The 19,240-nt window shown below is 51.2% G+C and overlaps 1 protein-coding gene across 2 annotated transcripts in view; it reads right to left on the bottom strand.

The window, feature by feature from the left end:
* PRKCB (protein kinase C beta) overlaps positions 1 to 19,240 on the bottom strand; it is a 129,399-nt gene that overhangs the window by 73,942 nt on the left and 36,217 nt on the right. For both annotated transcript variants that reach the window (XM_055804309.1, XM_055804308.1), the window contains exon 3: positions 3,733 to 3,815. In XM_055804309.1, the coding sequence (XP_055660284.1) occupies positions 3,733 to 3,815 (83 nt within the window). The remainder of the gene's footprint in view (positions 1 to 3,732; positions 3,816 to 19,240) is intronic.

Raw genomic sequence — 19,240 nt, 5'->3', positions numbered from 1 at the left:
ACAGCGAGCTCCTCCTCCAGCTAGTTCGCACCTAAGGCAGCACTGTCAGATTTCACCTCTGTACACACAAATATCTAAGCACCTATCTATACATGCATATTTTTGGATATATGACATATACCTCATAGACTGAACAAAGTCTGCAGGGTGCTAGACTTGTGAGTGGGTCTCCGTGCCATTTTCTTTATGCTTTTTAAATGACAGAACAGGAGAGAAAGCATGTCAGAGCTAAATCCACATGGCCAGAAGGAATCTCACAGCATGACATTACTTAGCAGCAAAGGTCATAAAACCTCCAGCACTGCTGGCTGCACAGTGGAGCGAGCCCAACAGATGCCTCGCTGCCCAGCGGGCACAGGGTGGGCAGTGTGGGTGACAGGGGCTCTGCCACCCTGAGCACTGGCACTGTGCAGAGGGACACAGACACATGTGTGCAAGTTCATTACAGCTTGCCTGGATGGCTGAACTCAACTCTCAGGGGAGTGCTCTCCTGCCACCCTTACCTTGCTGCTCCATGCCTTTGCCAGTTCTCTTCACTCTGCTTCAGCAGGCGCCTGCTGCAGAGGCAGTGAGTGAAATTGCACACACACACCCCCCCCCCCCCAAAAAAAAAAAAAAGACAAAAACCCCAGGGGCACAAAGGCAAGCAGTGGGAAGCCCTAGCTTCCCTCTCACACAGCTCTACCCTCCTGAGCAACCTGCTCCAGACGTGTGTGCTGGGACACACTCCATGTGCACACACACGCTCGCACGCAGACCTCACCGCTGCTCCCCTGCAACGGATCCCGACTGTGCCCCTTTGGCAATGCCCAAAGCGTTCAGAGATGGAGAAAGAGGGATGCTTTCATCACAACCAAACCCCATCCTGCCAGCAGAGTGATGGAGTCCTGCCCTCGACCACCCATGCCTTGCTCCCTGTAGGCAGCGCAGCAAGCAGGCAGCAGCTCCTGCCCACACCTCCACTGGAAGACCCTGCTTGCTCCAGGCACTGCAAGGGCTTCAAGGGCTCATGTCTTGCAGCCCCACACCAGTGCCACCCTGCCACCTTCCCCCGGGGTTGCTGTACAGCTGCAGAAAGGGCCATCAGTGCCATGGCTGCTCCCACGAAGGCGGTGCAGGACAGAGCTGCAGACACCTGGCTGCCGCATACAGCCATAACGCAGGCCCAGGAACAATCCCCACCAACTACTTGGGGGTCAGGGTGTTCACACAGGGCCCCCACAGCCTGAGTACAGGTGCAGGACCAGAGTACTCGTGGATGCATTAGTCTCTTTTGGGCTGGCATCTCTACAGCATCCCCTTTCCCCCCACACTAACTGATTTTAAGGTTCAACAGCCACCGGTACACCACAATTAGCAGTAACCTCTATGGAGAAGAAAGTCTTCGATGAGGAACATGATGCCCAGGGAGGGGAGATTTAAAAATCCAGGTAACACCTTGACTTCCAGTGTGAAGTGGAAATAAAACTGGGCTTATCAAACCACACGCAAGCCCCTGTCTTAAATGCCCCGTTCTGGGGTCTGCTCCCACAGCATGCCCAGCAGCCACAAGGCAGCACACAGGAGCAGGACCCAGGCAGCTGCGGCACTGAGCTGGAAGACACCTACCAGGGCAGCTCAGACAGCTGGAACCAGCCAAAAGCTCCATCACCAGCTCATTAAAACCAACACTCTGCCAAGCATCCTCTCTGCAGGTGGAGGAGGGCTGTCAGGTAGGCTTCAGCATGCTGGAGGCACCACCCTGTGGAGCTGCAAGAACATGTGCCCCAAGAAATCCAGCATCAGGAGGTCAGGGTCAAAATGGGGTTTTGCAGAGGCAGGTGCATTGATCAGCCACAAGCTGGGCACTGGGATAGAGTCACTGCTTTGCTAGAGCCAGAGCAGTGACCCGGTTCAAGGGTAGCTCTGGGAATGGGGGGGGGGTGTGGGGGGTGTGTCAGTCAGGTACCATCCCACCCCATGCCCCTGCCTGGGGTACCCAGCAGCTCTGCCGTGGGGTTGCCCAGCAGTTTTTTTGGGACCAAAGCCCAGCCAGATCTCTCCAATCCAAACCAGAAATTCTCCAAGCCCAGTACAATACAGGAGGAGAAACCAGGCAAAAGGGGAAGCCAGCAAGTCTGCCCTTTGGCTGGAACAGAAACACACTTGTGGCAAAGGATCCCAGACCACTGTGACCCATGCCCAGCCCTTCCCCTCCACATCCCCCACAGCCCAACACCGTGCCCAAAAGGGGCTGACACCGCCCCGTGCCTCCCGCCCCTCCCCAGAGCTCCCAGTATGACAAGCATGGCACACAGCCCCGCCGCGGGCCGGGCGACTGACAACGTGTGTTAAGCCTCCACCTTCAGCTGCCTGTTACGCCGCCTGCTCCCACTGGTTCTATTTTTAAGGGTGAGAGTTGTGGTGCACTGTCGTTTCCCCAATTCGATCTCTTTCCTCCTAGCAGTTCCCCAAATTAGCCAGTTTCCACGGTAAAACGCAAAAACTGCCAGACAGACCTAAAAGGTGCTGGCAGAACTGTGCTGGGGAGCCCAAGCCAGCTCCACTCTGCTGCTCCAGCTCTCACTCGCCCCCGAAAACCCAGGGATTCACCAGGAAATTAAGTCCTTGTGAAAATAAGGATGGGGAATTAGTTAGCAGGCGTTTGGGTGGTTTTCTTGTTTTTTTAAAGAATGGCAATATTGTTTTCCATAAGCCACACCTAGACCGGTATTTCTGAGTAATTCTGTTGTCCTTGATGATGCTGTCCAGTCAGTCCTGTGTTTTCCAAAGGAGTTTAAGCAAACACAGCAACACTGACGATGCAAACCACGAGCAAGCATAAAACATGCCTGCAGGTTTGCTGGTTTATTTTTTCTCCTTGAGAAGACCAAACATACATATCTGTTTAATTAAACCTGCAAGATGATATGGAACAGGCTTGAAAAAAAAAACAACTGTGTCTGCTCTTATGAGAAAGCCCCCAGGGTGAGGAGCAGGCATGCTGCAGGCGAGTGGCAGAGAGCCCCGACACCAGGTAACACCGAACCACCACGGGGCAATGCAGGACTGACATGGAAATAACGATGCAGGGCATTGATGCCTTTGGAAAAAGTGATGAGCTGAGGAGGAACGAGGGCTGGCACTTCCCCCGGGGCTGACTCGGGTTTAGCAACACAGTGGGCATCTGTTAAACAACAGCTAAATCTTTCAGGTATTTCACTTGTGACAAAAGGAATTGATCAAGACCTTGAACCCAGCCCTGCCAAAGAGAGTGTCGTCTTCAGCTGAGGCACACTGGCCAAAATCTTAAAGCAGTTTTTTAGCACTTAGTGCTTCATGCACTCTAGTGAACCCCAAGCCTAAAACCTCAGTTCAGGCAGCAGAACCTGGAAACATCATTTTACGGGTAGGGAATCTGAGGCTGTGACTCAAGGAACAAGAGGGAGCCGGGGCAAGGCTGCAGGTTCAGCCCCAAACACAGCCCCAAACACACACCGCTGTATGCCTGTATGCTGCCAGCACAGCAGGGAGAACAAGTTACTGGGTGATCTGGAAGTGTTTTAGGTGTCTCAAAACTATGAGAGCCCCCAGATCCATGAAAAGCAATTAGAGATGTCCATGAAATAACAACACAGAAGTGTCATCAGCCAAGAAACCTGGAGGAACATCTCCTCCAAATTGCTGGGAAACATTAAGATCCAGGGAACACCGTGCTGTACCTTCAGGCAGGGCACTGGACCAGGTACTTACATCGGAGGCAGGGCCTTTATCAGCGCCGGGGCAGGAGAAGGTAACGAACTCATGGCACCGCTTGTGCACAACGAAGCAGCAAACTGCAAAGAGAAAACAGCGACGGTGTCAGGGTACTTGAAGGGATGGGCACCACATGAATCCAGAGTTTAAGAAAACATAAAAAGCTATTATGTCTAATCTATGAGAACAGTCATCCAGGGCTCAAGCATTTCTTTAAGGTTTAAAAATCTGCCACAGGTTTACTTATCGAATACTGTCAACTGGACCAGCCGTTTCAGTAAAACTAAGCAGAAGCAAAACGCTGAGCGAACGTCAAAGGAGGGCTGGGAACCCTTATGTTCGCTTTGAGCTCATTGTCACTCGTTGCACACACTTTGAGGTCACTGCCATCTATAAAAAGAGGGAGAATCTGGCATTTGCGGGTATCTGAACTGAAAAGTGCACGTGTCCAAAAATGGAAGATTGTACCGATGGAACAGGTGGGCAATTTTCCTCCCACAGCTCTGCTTTTCTTCAGCAACTCCACAGCCTCCGTTTGCCAGACCAGAAGACACGTACATCTTCCTCATGCACGCATGTTGATGACAAAGTCACCCTTTCTGGGAACAGCGCAGGAAAATTAATCCCAACGTGCCACCACCCAGACTTCCAAGTTAAGTACCCAGAGCTAGATCCGCATCCCTTAAACCACACGCTAATCAGAAGCTGCCAGCAGTCCGTGCAGTCAAAGCGCTGTACTTAAAGGCTAATCTTTTCCCCTAAATACCAAATAAGCACCCTACTTTCAGCGATAAACCTTAAAAAAGGCCACTTGGCACTGCAGATAACGTCAACTGACAGCACAGGTCCTTCTCTGAGGGTCTCAGCCTACCTCATCCTGCAGCTGGAGGTGACGTTACTGCTGTGAGAAGCTGGGGTGCCCCAGGCCTGGGGAACAGAGGCACCACCTCGCACCCCACGTCCCCTCCTGCTGGGTGCCAGCCCCCCCAGCTTCAGCTGCGCTCCACACCGCAGCCGCACTGCGCCTCGTCCCCAGGGATGGGACCTCTGCTCCGAGAGGCACCACCACACACGAAGGGAACCCAGGCAGGAACGGAGCAAAGGCAACAAGTGCCGTTTTTGTGAACAAAGCAAAGCTGCACAAAGGCTGCCTTTGTCTGGGGGGGAACCTGGGCACCAGGCTCAGCTCCGTTCAGGGTTCTCATTGCCACATCCTTGACCCAAGAGCCATAATTACACTAAATAGAAGACAAACTGGAAGATGAGATGCAGCCTACTGGAGTTCAGAGAAACTGAGCACATACAACTGATGGAGCAGTGCAAAAACAAAGCAGGTTTCAGTTGCATCAATATTGGACTTTTCCTAAGGAACAAGGAAAAGGCAAGTGACATTTGACATTAAACTCACAATCTCCTTATTGTGCCCTGCTACATCCAGCTTTAATTTTCCTTTCCATATTTTTCTTTGTTTCACAAAGAAACACAGAAGGTTTTAGAGCTGCCAAAAACTCTCTCGTTATAGGACCTCTCCCTTGCTTTTCTGAGTCTAACAAATAAACATTTTTTAAAAACATTGTTCACCGCCTCTGTCATTTGTATACAGAGACAGAAGCATCTGGGAAGCAGGAAGGAAGAAATCAGAACTCTATTAGTAAAGATTTGTCCTGAAATGTGTGTATAAACTCAATACAGCTCCGCGACATGCTGGAGCACGGGCGCTGTCAGGAGGTTACACTCCGATGCCAGCACACAGGCTGCGGTGAGAAGTTCCCAGCAGAGCCTGAATAATTTCAGTTCAACAGAACAAACAAGACTGCTACTGGGCTGAACATCCAGCATTCCTCCATGCCATATGTAAACAGGCTGTTGGACACAAACCTGACTCTGAAGAGTAGGTAACAAAGAAAAGCAGGTCCTTTGGTGCTTCCCCAGGTCCTGAGAAGCTTTTGCACTTTGGGGACAGCAATATCTCTTCCTGCTTGGGGAAAATAACCTTCCTGCCTTTGGGATGACAAGCTATGGGAAAAAAAAAAAAAAGCAGGAGTTGGCTGTGCTGGTCTTCCCACCAGTGACAGTTCACCCACAAGCGACACTAGGTCGCCGGAGACTGCCTAGTTCTGCTTTATGTGGTGTGAACCAGGTGCTGGCAGCAGCTGTCCTCCCGCCCTCGCCTGGCACCCAGCATCCTGCTGGCTGGACACATCCAGGGATGCTTCCACACATGGGCCAGGCTCTGCTCCGCAGGTCTTTGGAGAACGGAACTATTGCCAGTCTCTCCAAAGGGAAACCCCTTCTGAACACAAGGCATTGCTGCCAGCACCCACAGGACGCCAGCCCTGCCCGCAGCCCCCGTCCGGCTGGGCTCACCCCACCTATGCAGCGCTGGGCGCAACGACACATTTCCTGCAATTCAGGAGCAGGCAGAGGAAAGCAGCCGTCCCAAGGGCGGCTACCAGCACACGGAGCGCTCGAGGTAGGGTAAGGATTGAAAAAAAGGTTCATTTCTATCCCTTGTAATGGTGGCTTCACCACCGTAGCTATTTCTGTGCGTGCTCATTGCTTTACTTCCCACATGCACCTCCCCCAAACAGGGCAAGGGCAAGCTGCCAGTTTGACTTTATAGAAATTCAGAAACCTGGCCTTGCTATTTTTGCCCTCACCAAAAGCTGCAGTACTTTGGTTTCAAAAGCAACGCCCCGATCCCCTCTGTGCCAGGCGGACAGGACCATGCCCTGCTCTGCCAGCGCATTAACAGGGATGCATCGCTCCCTGCGGTCTGCACCGCACGGCCAGCAGATGCAGCACATCAGCAGCACTGTGGGTTTCATGTGTATTTGATTAAAATTTTTTAAAAAACAAACTCTTAAGTTCTGCCGCACACAGGAACCTGCAGTGGCTTTCTATACTCTGCTCATGACACATTTAATGTGTCAGGCAGAAGTTAGGTGAGAGGGAGAAACAAGGGAGGAAGTTGAAGAAGAAGCAAGGGAAAGGAGAACATAGGACTGGGAGAGGATGACTGGAGCAAGCGAAACCAGCCCTGGGTGAGCTGCTTGCTCTCACCCCTCCAAAGAAACTACAATAGAACACATTCATCCTACATTCTCACTTGCAGAAAAGGTGAAATGCCCATTTCTAGTGGCAAGAGAGACTAGAAGGCCAATGTCCAAGAAGCTCAAAACCACCCCAAACTTTCATTGCAGCCTCTCCCCCATATTCTTTTAAGATTTCATTGAAAAGCTGAATTATTAAAGACCATGTTGAATACATACAGTAATACATCTGTCCTCAGAGGGCAGGAGGTAAGGAATACACTGGAAATTCAGTATTTTCTCTGCAAGTGGAAAAATAATTGCCACGTGTTCCAGACTTTCATATTACAGCTCAATTAAGCAAATGACAGCCAAATCACTGTAAGTCACCTTTGTGGTGACTGAATACTTAGCAAGAATAGCAGGTCCTCCAACAATCAATGTTAACATAGACTGTAAAGACAATCCATTGGGAGATGGTGAAGCATAACACTTCCCTAGACATCCAAAGCAAATGAGAGGCTCTCTGCTGATTGCAGTGGTGTGGGCTTTGCATCCAACACTTTGAAGGAAGCTCTGCAAGCATTGGAAAGACCCATTCAAGCATTTCATGCATGCTTAGGTGAATACTCAATCCACACAACAAGACAAGCCAATGGAATTAAATGGGTACAGGAGCTTATACCAGTAATCCTGCCTTAACTCCTAACTGTGCATCCTACCCAACAGATGTGAGAAGATTTAGTAGATCTTCCCTCCCGTGACTAATCCAGCACATTACACTGGGAATAGATTGCTCGCTCTCCATCCTGCCGAGCAGGAGCCAGGCTCCGGCTCCCCACGAGCACGGTACCACAACAGGCAACGAGGCAGCTACGCATCTGGGCACAGCCAGTCTGCTGGGATGAGCACTGCTGTGACACTCCTGGCTTCATCACACTTAAGCATTTTAAGCCTGTATCTTTGTCAGTTTAGAAACTATAGCACAAGCAGCAGCTTTTCCAGGTTGCTAATTAGACAGTCAATTTGTAAATCTTATTATATGGATAATAAAGTTATCAAATCCCAGTGGTGAGCTGCAAAACATCCCGAGTCATTTACGTACAAGAAAAATAAACATTAACCTTTACCATTTGTTATTACATAATGCAAGAATGATTGCTGGCCCCAAATTCTTTTTTAGAGCAATCTCCACTGTAGGTACCTGGGGAGTCGTGTGTCTTGGGGGAAGCGAAGGACATGAAACCCTACAAAAGACAAGGGGCAGAGTCCTGGAGCTCAGCCTCTCTCCACAGGCTTACCAGACTCGCTGGAACACACATTTTCAACAGCAGTCCCAGCAGAGTTCCTCAGATCAGGGGAGATTCGCACTAAAGTGTCAGGGCAAGGTCACACGCCCCCATTCCCTGAGATCCCAACACAGTTTCGGGAAGAAAGGGCTCCTAGAAGGCTTGTTTATAGAGCAAAGAAACCCCAATAGCAGCAGGGCATTTTCAGCCCCTAAGGACTAGCCTTATTTTGAATGATGAAAAACCAGAAAATGTTAATGTTGTTGCTTAAAAACATATATATTTAAATACATACTCAAATGGCTTCTTGGGCTAAACCGCTGCTGAAAAATCCTCAAGACAAACCCTAAAGCAGTTTGTTCACAGAACCTGCCAACCAGAACTGCCTCCTCAAAACTTGTTCCAAGAGTACGAACGTTGCAGAGCACGTGTGCGGCTGCACCCCCTGCACAGGACAGGACCCTGGGGAAGCGAGGGCTGCCAGTGCAGCTCAGTAGTGGGCAGGACACCCATCACCTCCAGGCTGCTGACAGCCAGCCAAAGCAAGCTGCTGAACCCAGGGACACAGGCCAGCGAATTAAAGCTTTATCCAACAGCATGCGGTCGGGAGCAGTCATATGTTTGCATGTTTTGGAACAGTGCTGCAAATTGCTGCAGCAGACAGAAGCCGCTGGTAAGTCCTCAGCAACGGCAGGAGGGACAAATCCAGCACTTCAATGCACCGCATGGAAATATTGCTGCAAGAAGCTGGGCAGAATCAGGACTTTTGTCACTGCAGACCCACAGCTGGTGACCAAGATGAGCTGCAAACTGAATGCTGATCTTGGAGATTGCTTCCCTCCAGCACTGCCTGCCCCACAGCTGCTGTGCGTGCTGCTTTGTAGGGCATGGTCTTGCCCTGAGCCTGAACCCCAGCAATTGTCCTGTGTGGTCAACAGGACGAAGAGAATAATAAAATCCTCAGTGAAATTAAAAAAATAGGAGAGGACAGACCTTGACACTAGCCAAAGTACAATGGGAGAAGAGCAGGTGCTTCCAGCAGCGTGAAGCTGCTCTGGGAGCAGCCTGGCAGGTTTTAAGGTGCATCACCCCGACGTGTGGGAGAGCTGATGGGAACAGGCAGCTCCCAGCACACGTGTCAGAGGGCTGCGCAGGGCTCTGGCATGCCAAGTTATCAGTGTGGGGACTGCTTAACATACAGCGACCCACCACAAGCATCTTAGTAAGGCACCAGCCAGAGACACTAATAAGGATTTTTCTTGCAGCCACTGCAGCGCATCGCTATGGTGTAGGCAGTCCTGTGGGAATGGAGAGGCCCTTCGACACTCCCAGCAAAAAGTTATTTGTCAGAGAAGACAGGAAAAGACACCACGGCATTTATGCCACTCCAGGCTTGCCAGGACAGGCTGGGCAGCTGACAGCCCTGGGCGGGGAGATGCTTGTCCACCCCATGCTCTTGGGGGCTGCGCAGGAGCATGGTCCCCCCTGTTCCTGCCCACCCAGTGCAGGGAGCAGCCCCAGCCCATGAGGCTGAAGCCACCTGTGCAAGGGGCTCCCACAGCCGATAGCCCAGGGCTCTGCTCCGCTCTCACGCAGCCCAGGGAGGCGCAGGAGCAGCCCCGGCCACGCTGCCTTCCCCCACTGATGAGCAAGGCAGGTATTGCCACCTTTGTCCCACCAGGTTTGTTCACAGCAAACAGTGCCTGTTTGCTGCATGTCGCCCGCACAGGCATCTTCTCCTTCAGAGTATTTTCTTTTCTTCTGTTTACAGAATGTAAACAAATGCAAAAGAGTTTTCCCCCACCATATGCACCACAGCTCACCTCGCATGCTCCATCTCCATTCAGAAGCTTTCCCAAAAGCAGACAGTTGGGCAGTTTGCCCGAAGAGACAACAATGCTGAAAGATTTGCTCTTAGAATACAAAATCCTTCCCAGTTCAGTGGCTTCTGCCCAGGAAAAGCCCTTTATCAAAGCTATAAGCTCCTTATACTGGCATCAGGCTACCCAGGGAGCCATCCCAACACTAGCACAGGTATTGCTAAGAATATGAAAGCCCAGAAAAGTCTCAGGGTTATGGTTTTATTTGCAGACTTCAAGTGTCCGAGACTGCTGAGCCTGTCCCGGACTGCAGCACAGCAGATCCAAGCGCTGGAGCTGTGTCTCTGCTTGTGCTGTTACTGCCAGGACACACGTTTGTCTGATGCAGCAGCTGGTCCTGCTCAGCACAGGTTTCTGGGCGTCTTTTGGGTCCCCATTTTTCCAGCGTACTTTGACCTTGCTCTAGATCAGGTTTGTGGGATGCTAGAAGCACACTCCAGAGGGAAAACTGCCTTGCCCTGTACCCTGGCCACACTGCATGGATCCACTCCATGAAAAGAGTGGGATGAATGCAAAGGGTCACGGATGCTGAAGGGAAAGCACACAGCCCAGAAAAGCCATGAGAGCCCCAAACCTGCCTCTGAGATGCAGCAACCTTGACACAAGCTGTTGGTCACCTACATGGGGCCCTGGCACTAGCCCACAGCCAAGGGCTTAAAAATGCCAGGAGAGCACAAACCTACAACATAACATCCCTGGCAAGCACAGTAAGGCTGGCTCAAGACAATAAATCATTTCCTGACCCCTGCATGCTATCAGGTTGGAGCCTGCCACATGAGATCTGATTAGCCTCATCTCCCACACGAAACATCGTTAGCTGGCAGGAAGGTATCCAGCCCTCCTCAAAAACCCAGACCCTGTGACAAATGCCTTCCTGCAGGAATGAACCCTGCCTAGCAACTCCATGCTGCACAAAGCAGCACTGCCTTTTATTTGATCTCCATTTGTTGCTCTAATTTCATTGCATGAACTCCTCGTCCTGATGTTCTGAAGGGGCTAAATCAATTTCCCCACCCCGAGCCCTTCATAAAATTAATAATTCAGGGAAGCCTTCTCACGGCTCCCCCCCCAAGTACATCCTTTCCAGGAACATTCCCGCTGAAGGGAAGCCCTCCATCCACCTCCACCAGGCCAGGGAGAGGTCTGGGGGCAGCAGGAACAGTATGTCAAATAAGGCAGACAGATGGAGAATTAACAGAGACAGAAGAAGGTTCAAGCAAGATTCATTTAAAAAAAAAAAAAAAATCAAACCTAGGGAGGAGTTAAAACCTCCCCAGAGAGCTGACAGAGCTGTGATTTAGCAGATGGTTCTAATATTGTGAAGCTCGAAGATTATTTTGAGCATATCTTAGTGCGTAGCTGCTCCCTTACAACCTGTGGAAATTCTCATTTCCTAAATAACAAGAGATTCAGGAAACAGCTTGGAATTCGGATTATCAGAAGTGGAGAAAACAAAATAACCAGAGAAAAAAAATATTTTTAAAGGAGCTTTGTGTTGATCCACCTACGCCAGGCAATCCCATGGGGTCAGATGCATTGACACAGCTTTGCCCGATGATGTACTGAAACGCACTGCAGCCAGCAATTGCCCACAATTTTCCATTCCCATGTAAAAAAATAAGACTTGCTACATCAAACGAAGTCAATGAAGCATGGTAATCATAAAATAAGGGGAAAGAAGGTTTTCAGGAGGGGAAGTCCTGAATTTCTGACAGCATTTTACAGCTTTTAATCACTTACAGCACATAGGGAGAAGCTGAGCTAAAATTTGTGCTATTAGGATTTAATCCCCAGCTTTGGTTAAAAGCCTTCTGGAGTTCTTGCAACACAACAAATACCTTCAGCTCCTCATGGCTTCAGCAGTTTTCCCACTGTCTGCTCCAGGGAAACACAGCGAAAACAAGCGCGCTCCGGGATTTCTGGACAGCGATGCTCCTCTAGGGAAGCATGCCAGGAACCGCTCTGGGGACCGAATGGTGGGGGTCACGGCAAGCCCAGGCTGATGCACTGGCGGTGTGTGGTTAAGCCTGCTTAACACAAGACACAAAAACCTTGCCCCCTCCTCATTCAGTCCATGCCTGCCCAAGGAGCAACCCCAGGGAAGGATGGAGCCCCCCTCGCCCCACGGAGGACATGGGGTCTGGCAGTTTGCACTGCAGAGCCCCGGCAAGGTGGTCTGCACCGCAGCATCAGGGCGGCAGGACGGTTACTGGAGGCAACAGAGGCTCCTGGGGAACACAGGGAGATGCCACTGATCCAAGTGAAAGAGAGAGGGGCGCAGGAGTGCCTTTAAAAGGCATTTCTGCATGGTCAATGGCTCACAGAAAGCAAAAGCCATTTTCCTTAAGGAGGAAAAAGAAGAAAGGACAGCACACAAGACAGCAGGATTCTCTGCTGCAAGGTCTCACCAGCCTTACTTCTGTAGGAGACTGATTGCCTGAACCGCTACAAAGACTTTCAATCCAAGAAAGCAATTCTTCTTCCTACCAGTTAATTCTGTGCTAATGGTACAAAGAAACCTTCATTACAGATTTGAAGAGGCCCGGCCTTGAAAATTAGTGCTGAGCAAGCTGTCATTCAGTGCCAGGAAGATAAAACTATTTCCTGGTATTTCTGAAGTGAAAGCAACAGGATATATATATTTTTTTTTAAAATTTACACAATCTCCCAGTCATTATAAAAACAATTGGCACTGTCCATTCTGCTCCCTGGCAACTCCACCAGTGGTTCCTGAAGCGGGGACCACCTAGGACCCTACACAACAGGCAGGGCTTTCACCCACCATCACTCATCCCAGGCTGGCTTCGGGAAAGGGATGGAGCACAGATACAAACATGTGCAGAATCAGGGCCTGCCACAGGCTCCACGTGTTACTCCCCACCGAGCATCCCCTTAGCTGATGCCATCTCCCCTTTTGGCAGGGAGAAGGGGATGCTCCTGCTCCTCCTGGCCCCCCAGGGCCCTCCCCTGCTGCCGCAGAAAGTGCTGAGCCTTCCAGGCAAGGAGCTCGGCGATGGGGATTACGTGCCTGAAGAGCAGGAACCCTCTCTTTTGGGCAAATCCCCGTCAGGGAAGGGCAGGCTGAAACAGCCCTCTTTCTCTGGGCTCCTTGTCTGCCCGTACGTCCAGTACCAACGCTGGCTGTTTGCACACACTTCCCATTTACTCTACATGGAGACTCCCCAGTTCTCCAAGAAAACTGACCCATGTCTCTTCTGCTTGCTTGATGTTTGGGAGGAGGAGAAGGGGAACGTTAGCTTTCGAACAAGGCCGTGTCTGAAGAGATCCAGGATCCTGCAGGAAGAGCCCCTCTCAGGGGCCCGTCTCCCAGAGCTGGTGATGCTGACCAGCCGGCAGTGCCCGCCGCTCCGCACACCCACACCAGCGCTGGTGGCTATTTCCAGAGACAGAAAGACATTAATTTTACATTAGAGAGCCTCGTCCCAGCTCAGAATTTAAATACTTCATCAGCATTTTCTCCCATACCAAGCTGTAACAGAGATTCACTTTCAGACTGAATAATTTAGCCCCATGCTCGCTCCTGGGCAGCACAACGCACTGAGCAGTGGCTGCGGCTCTGCCGGCAGTGTCGGTGGGACACAGCAGTGCCAGCAGCAGCTCGGTGAGCCCCACTGAGACCCCCAGCACCACCAGGGCCCAGGGAAGGAGGCACTTCCCAGCAGGAACAACCGGCAGCAGAACCCAGCTCACACCAGGCTCCAGCACCAGCAGCAGGGCTTGCCACAGCCTCCAAAGCTGGGCAAGAGCCCAGGCTCTGCCAGCCCAACTCTACCCCATCCCTGACACCTCCATGAATTACATGTTTGAGGATTCCACAGGAACATTCCCATGTTACAGATGCCCCGGGATGGGGAGGAAAATGCATTCAGGTGCTGAGGGGTTTCACAGGCAGGATCTGGGCTGCTCCTCACGTTGCCTCAGGCTGCGTATTTTGGGAGGTTCCTGCAGACACCATCATCTCCTCCTCCCCTCTTCTCCTGCAGTTCATGGATGACTGAACCTTTCAGCTTGTGCTGTCTCCACGCTCTGCTGCTCATGCACATTTCCACAGCATGTCCCACCCATGGCTCAGCATGGCAGCCACCTAATTTCCAAGACCAGTCTGGCAGACAAGACTCTGCGGCCCATGCCCCTCACCACACCACTGCCCACACTGCTGCAGCACAGGCAGGATGCTCCAGAGAGCTCTCAACACATCCAGGCAGCAGCGTAACTATCCTCCATCCCTCCCACGTACCCTGCGCTCACTGCGTGGCTATCTTATCTATGTCGTTTCCTTGTAAGCCTGTCATGACTTGTTCACTCTTTGAGCTCCTCCACTTTCTCATGCTCAAGCGCCAGGTGAACTGAGCACAATCCAACACAAGTTCTGCACCAACCCCCGGTGCTGGCACCCACCCTCAGCCCTCGGGAGGAAGGGGGTGCAGTGGGCAAAGCAGGAATTCAAAGCATGCTCAGCTGTCCACGGTCCCCACGCCGCAGCTCTGACCCTCAGCAAGGTCCCTGGATAGCTGCAGCAGCACCCATTGCTCCCCCAGGGAATTGCACATCCACTCCTGAACTCAAGGAAATACAAAGAATACAAAAATACAAAGCAAATACAGCTTTGCAGAATTCTAAGAGGAAACCTTAACTGCTCCCTTTGTATCTGGGGGGCAGAGAGACCCTATAGATGATGTAGGGTCAGATGCCTCCCCTGCTCAGATCCCAGCCCAGGACTGGGGAATATCACCCTACAACGCCAAGCCACAGCGGCATTCAGGTGCTAAAGCTGAGGGGTACAACTGGCATTTGTGGCTTCTCTGGATAAGACCTTGTCAACAAAAATCAAGTGAATCCAGTGCCTGCAGTGTCCAACATGCAGAAGCAGCCCACAGCAGCTGCGCTGAAGAGCAGGCGGAGGAAGGCTACTCTGCTGTTTACTTCTAAAAAGAGGTATCTTTAATATTTTTTTTAAGGGGGTTAAATATTTTGAGCCCAGCCATGCACTTTTAGAAGTATTTGAGTACGTATGAACAAAACATTCAAAAAAGTCTGCAGCTCTTATATGAAATACCAGCAATGGATTGACAACATCCTCTGCATGACAATGAATGTATTGAAGCCAGGCGGGATGAGGAACGTCAATCATCCACGGCAATGTAATGGGTGTGGGTGGGGAAGGGGACGATGACAGCATTAGAGCTTAGATCAGGGAAAAGATCTTCATTTTCCCCCCACGTGCCAAAGAAACACCTAAAGCCACATGCAGGCTGCAAGGACGGGGGCTGCCTGGGCAGAGATGCTGCTCTGGGAAGCAGTGTGGGCACCACGACCCCGCTTCTGTGGCCCTTGCTGGCCCAGCGCCCACGGGCACGGCAGAGGGTTGGTCCCTCCACCCAGGACAGGGCAAGAGTCCAGCTCCTGGTTCCTCTCCAGACTGCTTGGGCCAAAAAAAACCACTTGGGAGCAGCGAGCCGAGTGCCCCAGCATCCAAAGACCCCCCCCCCAGAACTGCTCCTTGCTCTGCACCAGCCGCGCAGGCAGGGGGGTTGGGTACGCAGCCAAGCCCCACCACAGAGCCTGCCACTACGAGACCAGCAAAAGCCCCCGGCAGAGCAGCTCACCGGTGGGAGCCCGTCCAGGGGCTGCCTGCAGCCAGCGGAGCTGCAGCCCCAGCGCTGCAACGAGGGCGGCCACACGCCGAACCGCTCCCCTGCTCCCCAAGCTCAGCTCCCTCCCGGGATGCGGATGGGGCCAGCAGAGAAGCTGAAAGCAACGAGAACGAAGCCACCAGTATGTTTCCCTGCACGAAGCGCTCAGGAGCTACAGACACCTTTTTCTCTGCTCCTTTTGCCTGTGCCAGGTGCCGTTGCAGAGACCCACGCACAGGACCGGGGGGGGACCACACCAGCCGCAAGGGCTGCCCACACACCAGCCCCAACAGACATCCTGAATGAACGGCAGGGAAACATGCTATTCCCTAATCTTTAATTATAGCCAGGTGACATGCTGCAGAAACACTAAGAGGTAATTTTTCAAGTTGGAATTTGTTTCTTTCCATGTTAACATCCCCTCTAACCTGCTTCTTAAAAGCCCTAATTACAAGCCTCGTGACACAGCACGCAGAGAAGTTCGTCACCGCCTCAGACGGCGAGAGGGACAGCGCTGGGCTGCAGCGGGATGGCCCCAGCTCCCGGACCGGACTGCAGAAGCATCCTGTGACAGTCAAGGCAAGCGGGGACACGAACATTTCCACAGCTCCTCTGGGGATCACAGGCACCAGAGAAAGAGCAGCCCGTGCTGACCCAGGCCAGGCTGAGGAGAGGCTTCTCAAGATGCAGGACTGATGGGCAAACCCAGCTTCTACCCTAGACAAGGAGGGTCAGGCAGCATCGAGGGAACTACTGCTGCAGCCCCCTCCAAGTCTGGTCCCTTTGCAAGGGGACAGGGTCTGGGTCCTTCGGGACATCCCAGGTACACCCCAGTGCCTGCAGCCAGCGCTGCTCACAAACACCCGCGCAACAGCTTCAGGACCTGTCCCAGCCCCCAACGACACCTTCAGCACCTCCACCAGCAAGAGATGAAAAATAAGTACTCTGTGATTAATCAAAGCCCCGAGGGACCAGATTAAACAGTCTTGGCAATTAGTTCTGGATTTCTTACGAAGGCGCTGGAAGACAGCAGAAAGCTGCTGCAGTCCCTGGAGGATGAATGCCGAGTCCTCTTAAAACCCTGCCTCGCCTGCACCAGTTACACAACTCGCCACTCACTTGCTCCTCAGGCTTGCTGTTGTGATGTGTTAAATTACAGATGGTTTCAATTAAAAGTGCATAGATAGAAAGGAGGCTTTGGAAAAAAAAAAAAAAAAAGAAGCCACACCAAGCCGCACATGACAAGAAAGAGAAGATCATTAAAAACTTGGCAGCCTACTTCGACTCTGGTGACCTGGTAATTTAATATTGTAATTGAAACTCCAGGTCAGCCTCGTGAAAGGAGGTAGAAATATGGAAAGGTATCCCTGCAGGATCGGTCCTGCCCAGAGAACAAGTCAAACATTAAGGAGAGGGTAGTCCCAGGCACAGATAACTCACCATCATCCCAATTATTAAGCTTGCATCCCAGAGCCCTAGAAGATGGCTGCTAACTTGCTTTGAAGACATTACTTTGTGTAATAGAGTATTAATCCCACTCAAGGAAGATAAAAACCCAGTCCCCAAAGTGCTAATAATGTAACTCAGTTAAAGCTTAATTTTGCCACTTATCTCCAAGACAGAGGGGAGCTTCACTCCCATTTTCTTCCTCACATTCCCCCCCCGCCCCTGAAATTTCAGTATTCTGAACACTGTCTTATTTCCAAAAGCAGAGACCAGGGTCATTAAGTAGAAATGCGCAGACAACACTACCTTCACTTCCAAAGAAGCAAGAAGGCTTCAGGGACACCAGGCTGGTAAAGGATCTTTCAGTATTTAAACAGTTCACAGTGCATACATCACCTGGCGTGCCACTGCCACACGTCCACATCCCACCACCTCCTCCAGCTTGTTCCCTCTCACCCCAGTTCTAGCTCTGCTGAAGCCTGGTGCCCACCTGGCTCTCCCAGCGCTGGTGCTGCCTGGCACAGCGGGCACCAGCCCCTTGCACCGCTCTCTCCACCCATGGTAAGCACCGTTACAACATTTTTTCACGTCAAGTGAAAAGCCACTCCAGCCTCAGTACCCACTACCAACCACCCTCCCTTTCCACCATCGGTCCGTCTCCCCCAGGTCAATGAGATGGTTATTTTAAATTCCCTGCATTTGACCACAACAGGTTTTTTTTGTCCCTCCACCCCCCCAGCATTTCAAGATGCTCACCCCAGCAGCAGCTTTGTCAGGCTTGTCTGACATAACCAGGGTAACCTCCAGCGATGCTCTCGCAGCTGGGATTTAAAATTAGTGACAGTTTCTCAAAAGATGTCTTTCAAACACCACAGACCCAGGATTAGCCTGATGGGAGTAACAGGGTGTCAGACTGCACGGAGAGGATCAGGAGGCTCCCACAGCTGCTGGAGGGAGGTGTGGGCTGGTTTCTCCAAGTTCCCTTCATGAACCTCAGCAGGATCCGCATGGGCAGCTGCTACTCAGTCCCATGAGGGCAACGGGATCTGCATAGATCTGTTTCAGGAATGTTACGGGTTTATCTGCCTAAAGGACCTGGTGTCACATAAGCCTCGATAGTGCACCAGAAGCCATGGATGAGCAACCATACAGTTGGGCACCTGCCTGGAAACAGGGACACCTTGCTAAGGCGAGTGGATTAGGGAGCCTTTTCTACAAATGGCAAGCATTAAACCAGTCTTCTGTATAAATCACGAAGTTTGCATACATTCAGAGCATCTCAGGATGATGGCATCAGGGGTCAGCCACATGCCTACGATGAAGTTTCAGCAGCTGACATGTGACCATTCTCTCTCACTGGCATCCCCACATCAACTGTGCTACAGCATCTCAGGGTGCAGATGTGCTCCAAACACACTGTCGTCCTCCTGAACCTGTAGCACATTGAAACCCGTAGATGGAAGCCAAAGCAGAATGATAATTTCGCCGTGTTCTTAAGCCTCTGGCCAAGAGGCTTCATAATTCTGGTATCAAAATTAATTTTCCATGGCACTGGAGATCCAGAGAGACTGAGCTGCTTTTTCTTCCTGAAGACTACAGCAAGAGGAATTATGCTGAGCACACATTGCAAGATAAAGCATTCATTTCCTTTAAATAGTCTATTTGGGGTACAGAGCTAAGCCCATATACACGGGTGAGAAGTTTCCTAAGCACCCTTAGCCAGCAGCATCATGTCTTCCTTCCCTCCAGCAGCACTCGTGTTACCTCCAGAAACTTGTAACCAGGTGAGTCAAGGGCTGAATTTCAAAACTGGCCCTACCACAACTGCAAAGAATTTAAGGTCTTTGACCAACACCACATCAAGAGCAGACCACAAACACAGAGCTACTGCACAACGAAGTTGGGGGCATTTATATACTACTAAAAAGACAGCGTGGTCTGTAAGCTCGTTCCCCTCTCTGTCCCTGTGTGTTTCTAACAAAACCCAGGCTTTAAATCAATCAGACTAATCCAAATTTGGGGAGGTTTGTAAAGTAAATCTATTCAGAACAACAGAAGAGTGCAGGTGTTTATTTCTCACCTCATTTAACATGTATTAATGTGTATTAATTACATACACCACCTCACATCCAGCTCCAACACACCTTCCCGGTGCGCAGCAGGGCTCACTCCCGCCAGCATCCCAGTCAGTCGTGTGCCTGCCC

The sequence above is a fragment of the Falco peregrinus genome, chromosome 5 (assembly GCF_023634155.1).
Source record: "Falco peregrinus isolate bFalPer1 chromosome 5, bFalPer1.pri, whole genome shotgun sequence".
Lineage (NCBI taxonomy): Eukaryota > Metazoa > Chordata > Aves > Falconiformes > Falconidae > Falco > Falco peregrinus.
Note: the sequence above shows the minus strand (reverse complement) of the source record. Positions and strands in the feature narration are given on the sequence as shown.